The sequence below is a fragment of the Simochromis diagramma genome, unplaced genomic scaffold (assembly GCF_900408965.1).
Source record: "Simochromis diagramma unplaced genomic scaffold, fSimDia1.1 OVJJ01000545.1, whole genome shotgun sequence".
NCBI lineage: Eukaryota > Metazoa > Chordata > Actinopteri > Cichliformes > Cichlidae > Simochromis > Simochromis diagramma.
The window spans coordinates 2809841-2823308 of record NW_024387371.1 but is presented as its reverse complement, the minus strand read 5'-3'; the positions used below and the strand labels follow the sequence as shown (position 1 = coordinate 2823308).

At 41.3% G+C, this 13468-nt stretch overlaps 1 protein-coding gene across 12 annotated transcripts in view; it reads right to left on the bottom strand.

Annotated features, from left to right (window-relative positions):
* The window catches only part of tmcc1a (transmembrane and coiled-coil domain family 1a), a 46108-nt gene that overhangs the window by 2905 nt on the left and 29735 nt on the right, over positions 1–13468 (bottom strand). For 9 of the 12 annotated variants that reach the window (XM_040008097.1, XM_040008096.1, XM_040008098.1 and 6 more), the window contains 3 exons: positions 3474–3731; positions 2538–3229; positions 1290–1425 (listed from right to left, as the gene is read on the bottom strand). In XM_040008097.1, coding sequence (XP_039864031.1) covers positions 1290–1425; positions 2538–3229; positions 3474–3731 — 1086 coding nt within the window. Of the gene's footprint in view, positions 1–1289; positions 1426–2537; positions 3230–3473; positions 3732–4876; positions 5633–9672; positions 10672–13468 lie in introns of those variants that run through there. The other 3 variants (XM_040008103.1, XM_040008107.1, XM_040008104.1) reach the window with 3 other exon arrangements.

Genomic DNA, 13468 nt, shown 5'->3' with positions numbered 1-13468 from the left:
GTCTAGTCTGACCAGCTTTCTTTAGCTTACTAGTGCTTAAGACAGGAAGGTTGAGAGGCCAGCCACTTCCATTATTTCAACACAGGCCCATTTTAGCGTGCAAGCCATAAGTGGTCAGAATAAAATGCAGTGCTGCAACAGTAATAATAAGGCTCAATGCATTCTAAAATGTAATTACTCTGCTGCAGCTGCTGACACTCTTAAAGCCCAATTCACACAGGACTAACATAACAGTGGACCCCTATTAATATGTAATAATTGCAGCGGCCTTCTGTGATCTCAGTCTGGTATGATTTTGTCATGTTCGTCATTTCAAAGCGAAAAAAAAAAAATCCACCAAAAATGATCTACTGTATTGTGTCACACACAGAGGTCCTGTAATAATATAATTTCAGTGTGAATTGCTATTTAGGTGAATTCAGCTAATTACATTTTGGACAGCATTTTAGATTCAAATTTACTTGGGCTGGTGTCAGTACACAGTGTGGTGACCCAGTCATAGAACAAGCAGGTTTAAATCTATCAGAACGGTGTGCCAGAACATTTTTTTGTTCAACATTTATTATTGGCAGCCTGATTTAGTGAAATCAGGTCTGTAGCTGCCGATTGCAGCTGTTCCAATAAAACTCAGACTTTGCCTGTCTGGGCCGAATGTATTGCACAAAAACCAGACGTGGCGGCTGATTTTTAAAATCACACGAGGGCCTCTGATAAAATTAATCTGGCATGTCACTTGCCGATGATGGAGGCATTAGTAACAAAAATGGTTGTGAAACAAAAGCACTGCTATGAAAAAAAACAAAAAAAAAACACCTAACTCACATTTCTCTATGAACTCATAATGTCACCAGATAAGATAACATTTTTAAACTTCCAGTGACGATGACATCTGCCCTTTAATAACTGTAATAGCGACTGTCAACACAGTGACATTTTTCATATTTACAATCTACCTTCTCCCACCTTAATTTATTTAGGTCTCTTTTTTATATATTTACATTGCATTTACATTTGTTTCACATTTTTCCCTCCTTGTTTTATTGTTTTTTGCAGATAGAGTTTGGTTCTCTAATAGACAAATTAAAAAGCCTCTTTAGACAAATCTGTGTGACAGTGAGAGATGTCGTCACTGGTGTGCATTTATCAGTTGTTTTGCAGTGCTTTGTTATCTATCATTACTTTGGTGTAATCACTACCATTCCTCATGCATATCTCTTAATGAAAATGAAACTGCTTATCATGATAAAAATGGGTGCTGGTGCTTGCTGACATTATCTTGAACTACAAACCTGGATGTCTCTGGCTCTTTCGTAGGACTGGTAGGCGATCTTCTCCTCCATGCTGGCCAGCTCCTGTTTAAGGTTGAGGATCTCATTCTGGTGAAGTTCTGTGAGATCGTTGAGCTGCTCCTCCAGACGTTCACACCTGAACGCATGCGTAAGTAAAAGAAGCACACACGAACACATGTGAGAGTCTGTGGCATAATTAGCTTAGACAAAGAAACGCACGCAGGAATTAGTAGAAATAGACCCTGAGGGCATCTGGCCACATGGCACCTGACTGAGCTGATGACTCGCCCTGACAAGATTAGGATATGCTTGCTCATCTGCTGATTCAACTAGCCTATCACAAGAGACTCGGCAGTATTAGGCTGGCCAATGGAATGTGTGCCCAACAAGAGGCGATGAATCTATACTGTTGTTTATTTTGGCAGGCACATAAAGCTGGATGGACAGCAAAGGACCAGAATAGACATGAGTCAACTTGACTGTTTCTTATTTTTAAGATCTTTTAACAGGTTGGTATAAAATCCAGCAAAAAGTGTCTAAGTAGGGCGATGACACATGATTTATAAGTTTTACCTGTCTTTTTTTAATGTTTAGAAATGATTCCTTAACAAATGTCCACTATGAAATAACTGCAGATATGTTATGGGTGGATTCCGCTCCTGAGGAGTTTTTAGCAGCATTACTGGTTTCTGGATGGAGTACTCCCTCCCCTGGGAAGGGTGAAAATAGCTCCTTAGATGCCATTCGTCTCTGTTGGCAATTTTAATCTAAGAGGGCAAACAGATGACTCTGAACTTGGACATTTTAGGAAGAAAAATGCACATGTTTCTTTTTCTATTCAAGCTGATCATTAGATCTCTTCTCAGTCCTTGTGCCCTGTGTTTTAAAGCTCATGCACTTTTGTGCTGTTCTCGGCTTACATGCCAGCTGCTGCTTTGAGAATGAGTATAAAAGAATTTGAGCTGTTCTGATGTTAATGTTGATGAACTGTAGGTAAAAGGTTTCTTATCTACTGTGAGCTAATGCTGCTAATGTTGGTAAAATCTCTCTAATGCACAAGCAGGCCAAGTGTACCTTGCGATGATGAACAGCAATATGCATAACTAAGATGGTTCCAGAGAAGTGTTTCTAACTATAGCAGGTTATTCCTGATTACGCACTGTTGACATTCGTGGGGATTTCTCGTTACACACTCAGGCATGTATGGTACAAACATTCTGAGAAGTTCTACTTTTTTTTTCTCTTTACCTGAAGCGTTCTTCCTGCAGTGCTTGCATAACAACTGTGTAGTCTCTTTGATAGTGGCTCTTCAAACCTTCCAGGCTCTCCTCTAGCCTTGCCTGGCCATCTCTCAACTCCTGCACCTCCTGCAGCAGCATGTCAAAGCTGGAACTCTGGCTCCTCTCCAGTGTGTTTCCCTTGGAACTGGGGGGACCCCCAGGGGCCCCTGTTGTGCTATTAGCCCCCACTGAGCCTGATGTAGCACTAGAGCAGTCATCCTCGCTACCATACTTCGGACTGGACTGGAAGTGATGCCCAGTGCTTCCCAGGGAACGTCCTCCAGTACTTGTCACACCTTCTTCTACTGAAGGGTCATCCAGAGAGTCTTTAAGTGAAGAGATGTTATCAGCGCTCCCGAATTTGTTGCGAATAAGGGAGGCGATCTCTCGTGGTTTGGAGACGACTGCACCAGCAGCGGAGTGGGTAGCCTGTGAGAAGCTGGAGAGGCCACCCTTAACACTATCCACCACGCCCTCACTGAAGCCTGTGACTTTGGCTCCGACATCCTTCAGGCCCTGCTGCATGTCCCGCAGAACATCCTTGGGCTGGCGTGGGATACCGTTGTGTTCCGCTTCTCGCAGCCTCCGGTGGTAGTGCTCCAGTTTCCTTTGCAGCTGCTGGATGGTCTGTGCTGACTTCTGGTTCTTTTTCTCAAAAACCTGACAGCCACAGGACAGGAATTTATTAGTCAGTGAAATGCAAATCAGTCCGCAATTATCCACTTAAATATATTTAGAAAGTTCCCTCCCTGCCTCTGAGGAAAAGCCAAGGTAAAACAAACTGATCAAACAGGTTTGGTGTTTATGCACTAATTGTGATCTAATCTCACCAGCCTACTAAAAGCACAAGGCAATGAGGTGCTGGCTTTAATACAAAAAATCTAACAATAATTCCTCGTTTCACCTGTTTGATGCGTGTGCTCTGCTGTTTGTCGGCGTTGTTGGCCAGTTTGAGGTACTCTGCAACATTGTCATCCCTGGCTGTCTGCTCGATCTTAATCTGCTCTGTGAGCTTGAGGATTTTCTGTTGCAGCTGGGCGATGGCCTGCTTGGTGCGGTGAGGGTCTGGGGTGATATCCTCACCCCCCTGGAACGAACTGTCTGCCCCACATGAAACAGACAGGGGTGTCTGGCCCAGGCCACTTACTTCCAGCCGGTCGATCTGAAACGATGAAAGAGGAAAAAAAAGACAGAGATTCAAGTACGTGAAGGGTGAGGGAAGAAAACAAAGGATTTGCGAGGAAAACAAAAAAGGGAGTGAGGCAGGGAGGAAAAGGGATGAATTGCAATATATGAGTTTTTGGTCATTTTGCTGACATGTTGAAAAAAAAAGGAAGCTTCTGCATTTTTGTAGCATGCAGACTGGAACGAGACTAATTGAGTGGGTTGAACAGGTCACTTGCGGTCAGTTTAACTAAAGAGGAAGATGCCAAGTAAGCTGGTTTTTTTTTTTTTTTTTAATTCATGGACTTGCAAAGAAATGAAAGTTAAGGAAAAATAACTTTTGTCATTTTCAGCACATCCACACAAAACTCAACTCGAAAAACCTGGACTCTGATTTTGTTGTTCTGGAAGCCAAAAAACCCCAAAACAAAACAGGACAGGACTAGCAGGATATTAGATTTGGGTTTAAAGCAATTTCACAGATTTGTCTTCTTTGTTTTTCAAAATGACCCGATTTTATCAACAGACCACGAAACATCCACGCAAAATCCAAACACCATCTAAATTGTGTTTCCTCAATTTTTCTAAAACTAGACCACCCTATCTGAGACAATGATGAATCTAACACCTTCAATCACAGGTCGCTGGTGTGATTCATTTCCTCAAACACCTCCGGGGAAGAACATTGCCAAACCTTTGGGAGAGACTGTGATGAAAATATTCTTCTCATCACTTAGTATTCACACAAAATAATCATCTGGACCTCACATCACACCGTGGGGGCTCAGGAAGCACAGCAAACTTACACACACACACACACACACACACACAAGGGAGTTACACGCACTGGTTATTCATCCGAGTATTTACTACTCAAATCCCCCATACTGCCACACCATAACCGGTAGAAACCAAAACACCGGAGGCTCACCTGTATTCTGAGCGGCATGACTAATGGATGACAGATGCAATAGTCAACAACGCAAAGTACAACGCATCCGGTAGAAACTAAAGCTCCCGATTAATCACTTTCCTTGTAAACATTGAACAAGAATCTAAAAAGAGCACCGAAAAAAAAAAATCTGTCTTTAATAATAAAAAAAAGTAAAGCGAATAAAACATGCGCAAAAAAGCGGCGCTCACCTTTCCGTTGGTCAAACGAAGGACTTTTTCCCAGTGCATTGTCCACACAGTGAAAGCGAGCTGTGCTTTTTCATCTGTTCTGCTCAAATTTCGTTAAAGTTTAATTGTATAAAAACCCCACAACGACTCAGTGAAGTTTCGCTCTGTAAGCTCCAGCTGCTCCAACTCTACCGGCGACTTGTTGTGAAAGTTGAAGCACACCTGAAACTCAGTGTACTTGGCAGCGCCTGAAGCTCCGCCCCTTTCTCCACTCCCTTCTCTGAGGAAGATGACATCATCCCTCTGGCAGCTTTCAAAGAGAGCGCGGTGCATTACCTGGGACCTTTTCTTATACCGCGTGACTGAATTTGCAAAAATAAACACAGTTGGGAGCCTCACAATAGATCAAGCCACAAAAGCTTTGTCTGTGATTATTTGAAACAACTGATCTGGTTCAGTTCTTTGTTGTTGCCGATTAAGTAGTAACTTTCTAACCTATTTTTTTACGCAAGTACTGTTAAAACGAGTTTTAGAGAATTTCAGCTTCATGATACCTCAGTTGTTTTGCTTCCACTATATTCATTTTAAAACTCTTGTTACTATTCGCTGTGCAGATTTTACATATTTTTTTCCTACTCAGGAAGAAACAGTTAATTTACTCTGTGTGTAAGTACAATTTAGTGTTGGTCACACTAAAGTTGTGATAAAACGTTTACATACACTCATTGTGGGCATGAGTGTCAAAGTAATTTTGGGCTTTTAATTATTTCTTTAAACTGTTCTTTTTCCAGGGTGGAATGATTGTACAGCATACATCTTTAATCGATTTAGAAAACAAGAATTATTTATAATTATTTCTGTTTTTTCCTAATCTACACAGGGTCAAACATATACACACAGGATCAAAAGTAAATGTACATGCCCATTAATATTTGTTTATAAATCCTTTGGAAGTACATCTCAACCAGACACCTTTTGTAGTCATTAATAACCTTCTAGCTCGACCAATTTGACCACTCTTAGCAGAAATGATTCATTTAAATTTGTTGGTTTCCTGGCCCCAAAGTCGGGGCTTTTGGGAGACCATTCAAGATGTGATGTGTACCGGTACCACTGACAGCAAAATAGCCTCAGAGCTTGATGCTACCACCACCACCATGTGTCTGTGAAGGTTCTCAGTCAACCAGGTCATCGTAGTCTAAGGAGCTTGGAAGTGTTCTTAGGTCTGAAAACCTCATCTTTACTCCTCCAAACATGCCTCTTGTCACTGTGACTAAATAGCTCAATCTTTGTCTCGTCTGACTAAAAATCTTTTTCTAGAAGGAATTTGACTTTTCCATGTGGACAGCTGCAAATGACAGAAATGGGTAAAAAATATTTGAGATCAGAAATTTAAGAGGCTGTGCAGGGAAAACTAAGAGTTGGGACTGTCTGTCGTAGAGGAGTACTTAATGGGAAGAAAAATGGGAAGAAAAACTAGTTAGACATCTCTTTACAACAGCACGCGCATGCGCACACATCCCAGGGCACATTCCTCTGAGTACTCGTCAGAGTTACCAGCAAGAAAACAATTTAAACTTGTTCACCAAGTGAATTTAAAATCAAGGTGATGTGTATTGTATTGATGACTATGTGGCAACATTAATCAGAAAAAGACACACATCTATGAGTCCATTTAACTGGCACATTGTGTACGTACAGTAAGTCTAATCATTATTAAAGCTTCCTGACAGCAAGCCAAGGTGATCGAGTGAGCTGGAGAAGTGGAATAGCCTGCTGAGCAAGCACAGAGAGAATGAACAGGTTTCAGAGGAGCACCTGGTCTGTTACAAGGCAGTATTGATAACCTTATAAGGGCGAGCATGAATGAAGCACACACGCTTGATTTGGTTTTCCCCTTTTTCTTCCAGGTGACACAATAACTGCATAATCAAATGTCTGCCCAGTTACTAAAGATAAAGAGAGCAAAGGACAAGTAAGCAGTATACTTTGTACTGGAGGACCCTGCAGTGCAGCACAGATAGATTTTAGACATTGTGATAAGAAGCCCTAGTGACCTGCACACACTGGCACCAAACCAACGTGCTGATCCAAAAAAAAACCTGAATTACTATCAGCACATTTCTTCTGTTAGGTAAAGCGAAGAAACCAGTTCAAGCAGTAATGATCAGCTGTGCGCCTTCCCGGCACTAAAGACAGATCAGGGATTCGCCATGACTGGCCACTGCAAGATATGATCTAATGTTACCACACACATAGCAAAGCAATGCTTCATCCCTGCCTTTCAGTTACTAAACAAATCAGCATTGCCTGTACGATCAGTGTCATCTTCAAATGTCTGACTTTTAGTGTGACTAATCATGCAACAAATTAAAGATCATGAGCTGAAGGATCAGGCTAATTTCCCTCAATTAACATAGCCAAACATGTCGATGTGCTGAGCCACTGAAGCAAGAAGTGACACGCACCGCACCACTGGAGTCTGTGCAGCCTAATTAGGGACGTTTTGTGTGTGTGTGTTGGTAATTTGGGGAGCAGGGTGGTGTGCACCCCCCTGTGATTAGACTTTATCAGTTAAAATGACAAACAAAGGGTTTGTATGGACTTGTCCCCTGAGCCCTTCAGCTCCTTGCACACACACACATACTTCAGAGAAAACCTACTCTACCTATGTCCCAAACCGGGGCCACAGGTTGGTGTGTGTAACAGCCTCGGATCCAGTAAAGCTTGTTAGAGCCATGAAAGGCCACCACTGACTTAGCATGGATCGACCACAGGCCTGGGAAAAGCCGAGCTAAACCTAAACACTGAGACCTGCGAAGTAAACCTCACACAAATAGGCATTTAGGCAAGAATTTACCGAGCTAATGGTGTTAGATATGCATCACATATAATTAGACACATGCAACAAGAACATCTTGTACTACCCATCTCACTCTCTCTGAACTGCAGAGGACACATGTCCCCAAAATCCATTTTGTTCAATGTAGGTCACCGAGCAGAAATTAGACTGTCATACGTCTCTTTCCTATTTTTTGTGATCAAAATGTTTCACTTCTCCTTTCTTTCTACACCAGATACATCGGGCGCTCCGTCTGTCTCCTCTGAGTTGAGTTTAATGTGTTTGTTGTTTTGTGAGTTAACTCAGGTGAGATCGAGGACAGCTAGAGTCAGGATGTTCTCGAGGACAAACAGTGGAAATAGACACAGTCTAAGGATCTTGTCGCACGCTGATGATATCTACATCCTAACCAGATCAAGGCCAGAGGAATTTAAAACTTCACACTAACCCCGACTGTAGCTTGCTGTTTAAATATGTATGTTTGTCATACTAAATGTTTAAGAATGAAACAAAATTATCTTCCCATTTGTTATGTTTGAGAGTCATAGCTTATACAACAGACTTACGGTATTTTATATAAACATTACAATGCAACGCAACCACGGCACAGCTCACTGTTGTACTTTTTGCAAGAAACACCAAAGTGACCATACCACGTTCTATGTTTCTTGCTGTCAAGTTCAGGTTTTCATTATTTGTGTGTGTGAAAGTGTGAAAAGTACAGTACCTTGTTATTCATTAAGCCCCGCATTCTAGCTGTGGGCTTCCTGTGTTGTTAGTTTGTGTTTCTTGAGAAGCAGCAGTTTCAAATGGCAAGATGCAAGAGTGATACTCCGAGGACGTTGCAACTCCATGTTTCTGAGAAATCTGCTCTGATCCACACCCCCCCTATTATAATATTCCCTGAAGTGTGGAAAAGGTGCCTCCCTTATAATTCAAGTCATATCAGTAAGTTGAGTATGTTATCTACAGAGTCCAATATCCATGAAGGATGAGAACTATTGTAAGAGAGAGGATTTTTAGCTATCCCTTTCAGCTCTGTTCATTTTGCACTACACAGCTGTCGCCTCTCCATTTATATGACTCGTATCTCTGTGACTTTATTAAACACCCTGCATCAAAGCCGGTCATCCATGACTGTCTGAACTTCACACTGCTGATTAGTTGATCTGATCTTTAACCGTACAGCGTAGATATCAGAGAGTGAACACAGTCATCAAAGTAACAGCTTAACAGTACTGAGTGATCTTTTATTAACAGATCTGAATTTACGAGCGTTTGAGCATTTGACACTGTGTGCAAACACACGGTCAAACACTTAGTTAGTTGCGGTAGGTTATGTGTGAAATAGGCCTTTAGTGGAACGTTCACGGGCCCAAAAAGTGTGGTGCTGCTTTTAATATTTATTTATTGTAATTTTAATATAAAACATTTGTGCATTGGACTACTATGTGCCACATTTAACCCCAACCCTACTTTCTGCTCCCCTGCATCACCATCTTGTGATTTCAGTTGAAATTGATGATTTGATGAAAATCCACTTGTTGTTTCCTTTAAGTGTATCCAGCGTGGCAACAATGAACTCCATTCACAGGATATGGAAAATTACTAAACTCCATGTGATGCTGAACAAGGGGCAGTTTACTCAACACATGTACTCGCGAATGGCTGAATCCACAAAGTTTCATTACTAATCACTATAATACAGCCAAAGCCTATCAGTGCACACACTAAGGAAAGGAGAGTGCAAAAAAAAAAGTATTTTCACTACTGCAAAAACACTTCAGGACAAAATCCTTTTTTCGAGCAAGAGATCTGTGTTGTATTTATTACAGACACAGTGCACACAGCACTCCTACTTTAACTGATATGTAAGCAAGCACCATATCGCTATAAACACCTTTACAAGACTGTAAACAGTCTTTACAAACATAACAAACAACCTCACACACTATATACACAGGTGGAGACTCACTGTGGTGTTGGGGGTAGGAAGTGGAGAGGTGTCAGCAGTTACCAAGTTAAGGATGACCTCCATGAGTGGGACACGCATGCGTGCAGCTTGGAGTGGAATATTTGTTTGGTCTCTCTATTTGTTTGTGTGTCTCTCGGGGAAAAAAATACAGTGAAAGGAAAGGAGAGGAGCCTGGGTCTGGCACAGCACACATCAGTCAGGACACTTCTTCCAAACAAAGTCCACTTCACTCAAAGTCCACAGTTGCAAAGACCCCACTGGACAAGGAATTACTGCTGGCTTGATTGAATATCCAGAATCCATAAAATGCACAGTCACTCCAGCAATGTACCATGACTACTGATAGCTGCAGAGTCTACATTATGTTCTGCTGCTGGTTCACAGGGCTGCTGCTCCTCAAAGCCCATGGACGAAGCTTGAGTTCAAACACACGCTTCAGACAGAGAGCCTGTGCAGAGCCAATGCACTTCGACAGGCACGACTCCCACAGAGAGCGTACATTAGTGGAAGAAGAAAGACTCCTCTGGACCAATGAGCCCATCTAACGCAGGTTTGGGGGTGGGTGACAGTACAGAGAATGTTAATCATACGAAGGCTCGCTGCGCTGGATGTAGCCTGGGATAAAAGCAGGGAGAGTTTACTGCGAAGTTAAGCGTTCAAAGCGTCCATCGGGCATAAAATCCTCAGACGGGGGAAAAGAGCGGCAGAGAGGCAGAGACCCAGAGAACGGATGTGAGGGGAGCAAAAGGAGCACAGAAGAAAAAAAGATCCCACCAGGAGCTGTCAGTGAGAGGGAGACGGAGTGAGAGAAGGCGCAAAGGAGAGAAGGGTTGTGAGAAAGCCTCATGAAGGGAGGGAGGGGGGCTTTTCTTCTGTTTGAGTTTCTAGGCCAGTTCAGCTCCAAAACATTAGCTAGTTCAGGCAGAAAAAAGGAGAGAGAACTTTTCCATTCCCTCCTTTTAATTATCACAGTTTGATTGTCTCAGCCAATCAGTTTACTGAGTGATCACGCTGTAACAGACTGGACTAGATGCTTCTACTGATCAAAAAAGAAAAGAAAAAACCCCACACTGAACAAAATAACTGTCCAGCAGAAAAGCACTAATGCGTGGATAATTCTAGTTTAAGTTGGAGAAATCAAACAACAAGAAAGGACTGACATTATACAGTTGTATGATCATCCCAAGGCTGCAATTCAAAAAATATAAGCCTATAATTGGGTCCCTGTGCTACAAAACAGTGGAGTATTGGTAATTTATAGAGAGGATGGCCATAATTAGACTGCAAAACAGTGTTTGTTAGTAAACAGTCCAGAAGAACTGAGACGGCACACAGTTGTAATTTTGCGTTCAGGTTGATCATTTTCACTGCATTAAAGCACAAATTGGCATCCAAATATACTACAAACACCTTTTTATGAGCCTCAGAGTCTTTCGCGTCATAATGAAACTGTGGTGTACAATTAGGTAGAAAAAAAGAAAGAAAAAGCACTGGAAGTAGTGGGTGTAAGGGGGAATGGTGTGGAGTGGTATGGCAGGACGAGGGCAACTGAAGACTTCTGTGCCCAAGCCGACAGGAGGAAGAGGGCAACAGGAGCACGAATACAGGCTTTAATGGGAAAGCAGGAGAGGTTTGGGGACCGGAAGAGAGTGGGTAGGAATTAGGGAGAAGAGTGCTTATATAAGAACAAGTCCAACTCGCTGTGAGATGTGTATGTTTGACCCCAGTACTGAATAAAAGGGACACATGGCAGAATCTGTGGTTTCAAATTTGAGCCAAGGCTTTACATTGGAAAATGTAAATATAGAAAAAATAGGTTAAACTATATCTGCACATTTGTAGAGCCACAAATAATAATATTTTCCCTTTACTGGCAACAATTCCCATTCAGACAAACAGTATATACTTTTGACCGTCTCTTTAACTTTTACCCAAAGAAATGGGGTCTCCCACTCAAAGGCTTAGCATTAAATTACTTTAGTAGTTTACACTGATTTGCTAAAAAATCTGGATTACTAATACCAAATAATGTTTGCTGTAGTGTTGTCAGTTAATCTAGTTTTAACTAGGGTAAAATGTTAACCAGCTAACTACCAGTTACCAGTTAAGTAGTTGAGTCTGGTAGTTTTTCAAATAGTAACAAACTTTAAAAAGTAATAATTTAAAGATGGGTGAATCCTCACTTTGTAAAAACCTATAAAAACAAGACTACAGGGAGCACAAGTACAGACAAATCTTCTTAGAGGCGTCTTAACCGTAACTCTTTAGTTGTTCGGGGAATCCATGACTGGAACTTCTGACAGGTGTTTTCCCATCAGTTGTGATTAAATGACACACGTTTTTTTGCTCTACTGTCAGTGTCATTCCAGCCCGAAGTCAAATTCTCTCCCACGGCAAATATGGCCTTCAGCGACTCCTGGCTATCCAGGAATGATCAAGCTTTCACAGTGACTCAGCATAAACTTTGGTGGGATTAACAACATGCAACAAATAGCAAAGTTTCAATGACACAAATCACAGGTGGTGGTGCACTCATGCCATGACAAGTGACTGACACCGGAACAGAAATAAATAGAGACGCTAGCCTCAGAGGCAGCTATACCTCATTAGCACCACATTAGCTGGCTAAAATTAGGGGACAGAAAGAACAGCTGTGGCTCACTTTAGGTGTTATTTACATTGACAGAAATTAATTACTAGTAGCTACACATTAACTGAGACAGTAATAGAAGGATTATATGTCTTTACAATACATTAAAATGGCACCAAAAGTAAATAATTAATGAATCAGGTTGTCAAAGGAAAAAGCACAACATTACCTCTTAAATTAAAATTCTTTTGGAAAAGTTCTGATTTTTCAACTAACTCTGTCCATCTCCATCCACAAGTGCCCTGGATTTAATTAAAAACAACTCCACAAACAGGCAAAAACAACCCACTGAGCTCAGGAATCAAGCAATAAATATTGTTATAAAATAAGGCCACTCTGTTCACCAGACCAGAAAATAACCTAATCTTCCACTTTTCACAGTATATTGTCAAAATGTTCAAAAACAGAGGTCTTGACTTCTAACAGAAGGAACACAAGCAGAGCAATGAAGACCAGCAGCAAACTGGACTCATGATTATGAGCCCCCCCCCAAAAAAAAAAAAAAAACCAACAGGAAGGACTGCTTCAGAGATCACAAGATCCATTTAATTTAACAGAGGATTAGAAACAGGATCAACAAATAGTGGTTCAAAGAAAGTGCAGTATGCTGAATAAGCTATAAGAAAGACAACCAGGATTAACTCTGCACAGATAGGCAGTAGACGGTTGAATGACCCAAAATTTAAGCTACAAGGGGAAAACCAACTAAAATGTAATAAAACAAAGAGTTGACAGTCATTTCTGTGACTGTTTTAGCTGAACTGTATTTATCACAAATGTTCGATTGAACCTTAAACAAAGGATCAGCCAAATCAAGCGAAAAAACGAAAGTGACAGAGGTGGTGACAGAATATTTCACCATGGAGAAAATAAAAGCTCTAAAATGCCCCTTCCCAGAGTCCTGACCTAAATCCCATAAAGCGCCAATGGGATCGCTTTTTGGGGGGAAAAAACTTGAAAGCAAAGCTGACTGCAACTCAGAGGAAACTCACAAAAGCTAATTGAGAGAATATTTTATTCCATTTTGTGTCAAAACACAGTTTTGTCTTCATTTTAGATTATACATCTTTTGCATATTGGTGAATATTTAGCCTTAACTTTATCCTTAACATTTTGATATCAGATTAAACATAATTTATATATTAT